Source organism: Charadrius vociferus, unplaced genomic scaffold, assembly GCF_000708025.1.
Source record: "Charadrius vociferus isolate BGI_N301 unplaced genomic scaffold, ASM70802v2 scaffold1164, whole genome shotgun sequence".
In the NCBI taxonomy this organism is placed as follows: Eukaryota; Metazoa; Chordata; class Aves; order Charadriiformes; family Charadriidae; genus Charadrius; species Charadrius vociferus.
The window spans coordinates 182,553-186,105 of NW_009648158.1; the positions used below are offsets into that span (position 1 = coordinate 182,553).

The 3,553-nt window shown below is 45.7% G+C and overlaps 1 protein-coding gene across 1 annotated transcript; it reads left to right on the forward strand.

The window, feature by feature from the left end:
- Nucleotides 1-133: 133 nt before the first annotated feature.
- On the forward strand, nt 134-1,613 carry HOXC5 (homeobox C5). The gene is given in 3 exon segments (XM_009884068.1): nt 134-449; nt 452-586; nt 1,399-1,613. Coding segments are annotated over 3 exon segments (666 nt in total).
- The last annotated feature ends 1,940 nt before the right edge of the window (nt 1,614-3,553 follow it).

Below are 3,553 nucleotides of genomic sequence, written 5' to 3' on the forward strand. Positions count from 1 at the left end.
GAGGAAAAAGGAAAAAAGGGGGGAAAAAAAAAAAAGGGGGAATAAAAACCCCCCTCCCCAAATTTTCTGCCCCCCCCCTTTTTTTTTTTTAATTTTTTTTTTTATTCTTCTTCTTTCCCTCCCCTCCTCCGCCATGAGTTCTTACGTCGCCAATTCGTTTTATAAGCAAAGTCCCCCCGTTCCTGCCTATGCCATGCAAAGTTATGGAAATTATGGAAGTGTGCCTGAGGTTCAGTCACCCAGGTACCGCTACAGTGGCTTGGATCTAAGCATCACCCTCCCCTCCTCTGGGGCTGCCACCTCCCTTGGAGGCTTGGAGATGTCTGCAACCCCCCGAGCTAACCCCGAGCGACCTTCCTGCACGGTCATGGGTTCTTCAGGGCATCCTTTAGCCAGAGACGATCAAGCATCCCTAAATCCCGGGATTTACAGTCAGAAGAGTGCTAACACGACGAGGAGAGATCTAAGAGCACGGGTGAAATCAAAGCTGAGCCCGTGCAAACAGCACAACAAGGAGGACCACAACTGCAGCAGCAACAACCTCCACAAATTTACCCCTGGATGACCAAACTACACATGAGCCATGGTAAAACTTTCACTTCTTGATTTTTGTTTCACAGGATTTTTTTTTTTTTTTTTTTTTTTGCCTTGAAAATTTATAGGCCATACGGGGCAAATAATAAAAAACCTGAGGTCGTAAATTTTACGACTAAGGCATCAATTGCTCGTAAAACTGTCCACTAAAAGGCTTAGAGGCTATATACGCCCAAATTTATGACAGCATAATTGGATCATAGAAACAAAACGTGTATAAAAGGCAATATTCCATTTTTTTGGGAAGGGGGGGTTAAAAATAACTTGAAATACACATGTTCTTGGAGGGCGAGCTTTAAAAAAAGAAAAAAAGAAAAAAAAAAACCAACAAAGACACCAAGAAGCCAAAGGGAGGGAAAGCGTGGAGAGATTTTTTCCCTTCCACCTTCCCAGGGGTGAAAAGGAGGTGGGGGGGGGGGAGAAAGGGACAAGATCTCCAAGAAAAGATATTTCCCTCCTTTGTACACTTCCTTATTGTCCGAGAGGAAACAGGTTCACTTCTGGCTCATCTACATGCGTTTGATGTGGGCTTTAGAAAGGAAGGGGGGGACTTGGGGGGCTGAAGGTGTTGGGGGGAGTGAAGGATTTCGGGCTACTCTGCTCCCCGCCTGCCCACAGCCCCAGCAAACTTCTGTACCTTGTAGATTTGTAACCGGGTTTTACCATTAAAACAAGAACAAAAAAGCAAGAAAAAATAATAAAAATTATTTTTAAATCCATCCCGAATTGCTTTGGCTTTTCATGCGGTGTCTTCCCTTTTTTTTTTTCTTTATTATTATTTTATTTTTTATTTCCCCCTCCCAGAAACGGATGGGAAACGCTCCCGAACCAGCTACACCCGCTACCAAACACTGGAACTAGAGAAAGAATTTCATTTTAACAGATACCTGACCCGGCGGAGGCGCATTGAGATCGCCAACAACCTCTGCCTGAACGAGAGACAAATCAAAATCTGGTTTCAAAACCGGAGGATGAAGTGGAAGAAAGATTCCAAGTTGAAAAGCAAAGAGGCTCTTTAGGTGGGATTGCAGATGGGGGGTGGGGGGAAGATGTCCTCTGCTTGTTTTTTTATTTTACTGTTGTCGATGGTGGGGTGGGGTCTTTTTTGCCTTTTCCATCACTTCTGGTGGAAGCTACCTTGAGGAAACTTTGATTTTTTAATATTTTCTTGTGGGGTGGGGAGGGAGGGAGCTGCTGGATGGAGTCACAGATCCCTCAGACAAAGGAAATCTCTTATTAGTATGCAAAAAAAAAAAAAAAAAAGCCAACCCCGCTGTTAGCTTCACGCAAAAATTTAGTGTACCGCTCTTTAGGTTGTTACTAAGTGTCCTAACCTGTGCGCTCTTTTTTTTTGGGGGGTGGGGTGGGGTGTAATCACCAAGCAAAGAGAAAAACAACAAGAAGCAGCACCAAAAAGGCTTACGAAAAAAAAAAATAAAATCCGCAGGGTGGCTGGGTGGTGTCCTCAGCTGTAAAAAGCGCGATAATCATAGGAAAAAATGAAAAAAAAAAAAAAAAAGAGCTGGAGAAGAAGGAAAAGGAAAAAAAAAAATAAAAAGAAAAATGGGGGGGAGGGGGGTGTGTAAAAAAAACCAACCCCAAACCCAGTAAGTTTTGTGAAATCCCAGCCTCGCTCTCTGCTCGCCCCGCTGGGAGAAGGAAATTGCTGGTGGGTTTTGCTGGGAATTGCCCCGGGAAGATGCTCTGCCACCTCCGCTTTGCTCTCTCACCTCGGAAAGGAAAAGATTTTCCCCTCACTGGGGGCTCGGAAACCCCTAAAAATCCACTTTTAAACCTCGGAGAGGAGCCGGGGGGGGAGTGTGTGTGTGGTGGGGTGTCCCTGGTGTGTGTTCGCGTGTTTTTCTTGGGACTCGAACGGCATCATTTTATTATTATTTGCATATAAAAGAAATTAATAGACTTTGGGGAGGGGGCGGGAGGGGGGGGACACACGACACACACCGTTTTTCGCGGTTCCTCCGAAATCTCCGGGCAGGAAAGTGCAGCATGGGAGGTGGGGGAGGGAGAAATAACCTCTGGACTTAATATAATTGTGTATTTATTTGTTGCGTAATTAATGTAGATTTGCTAAATGCTAAGATATATATTAAAAAAAAAAAAAAAAAAGCCAAGGCGAACCCCGATTTGTACATCTCTGTCTAAATTCGGTCCACTTCTTTTATCCCCCCTCCCCTCAATGATGTACTCGGTATATTTATTAGTCGCCGTTTCGTCTGCGAAAGGGCGCTGTAACTTCTATTTTGTCATATGGAATAAACAGTAAATAACCCAAAAGTTGGCGCGCCGGGCAGATATTTCTGTGCTTTTTCCCCGCCTCGGAGCAGCTTTCTGCTCCTCTGCTACTCTGGCAAAGTGTTGACTTTTCAAATATTGTTTGTTTTTTTACAAAAATGGCAGATTTCGGGAGGGATGAAGGGATATAGAGTCTCCTTCTCCCCCCTCCACCCTGGAGAAGGTACGTGCTGCTCTTCCTATTTCCCAGAGCATGGGGAAAGAGGGGGGGGAAGAAAAAAAAAAAGATGTTTTTTTTATTTAATTTGGTGGTTAAGTGGTGGCTGGGCCTTGAGGAAAGTGAGCTACTGCCTGTCCCAGCTCAGACTTTCTTTATTTCTCACAGGCTTTTCATTCCAGGCTGGTGTCCTCGCCTGGCAGATGGCATTTTAATAGGAATATCGGATTAAAATTACCTTCTCTCTCTCTTTCTCTCTCCTCCCCTCCCTCTCCCCTTCCTCTCCTCTCCTCTCCTCTCCCCTTCCTAACGCACAGTCGGGATAAAACGGGTTATTGCCCCAAAATCTCGCAGCTGCAGGTTGGGCAGCACCTGGAGGCGGGAAAGAAGTCCCAGTGCCTGACTTGGAGGTGACTGGGATGGGGTCGGGGGCTGTCTGGGGAGGGAGGGGGGGGAACCCCAGCCCCTGCTGTACCCCTCCTCTCCCCA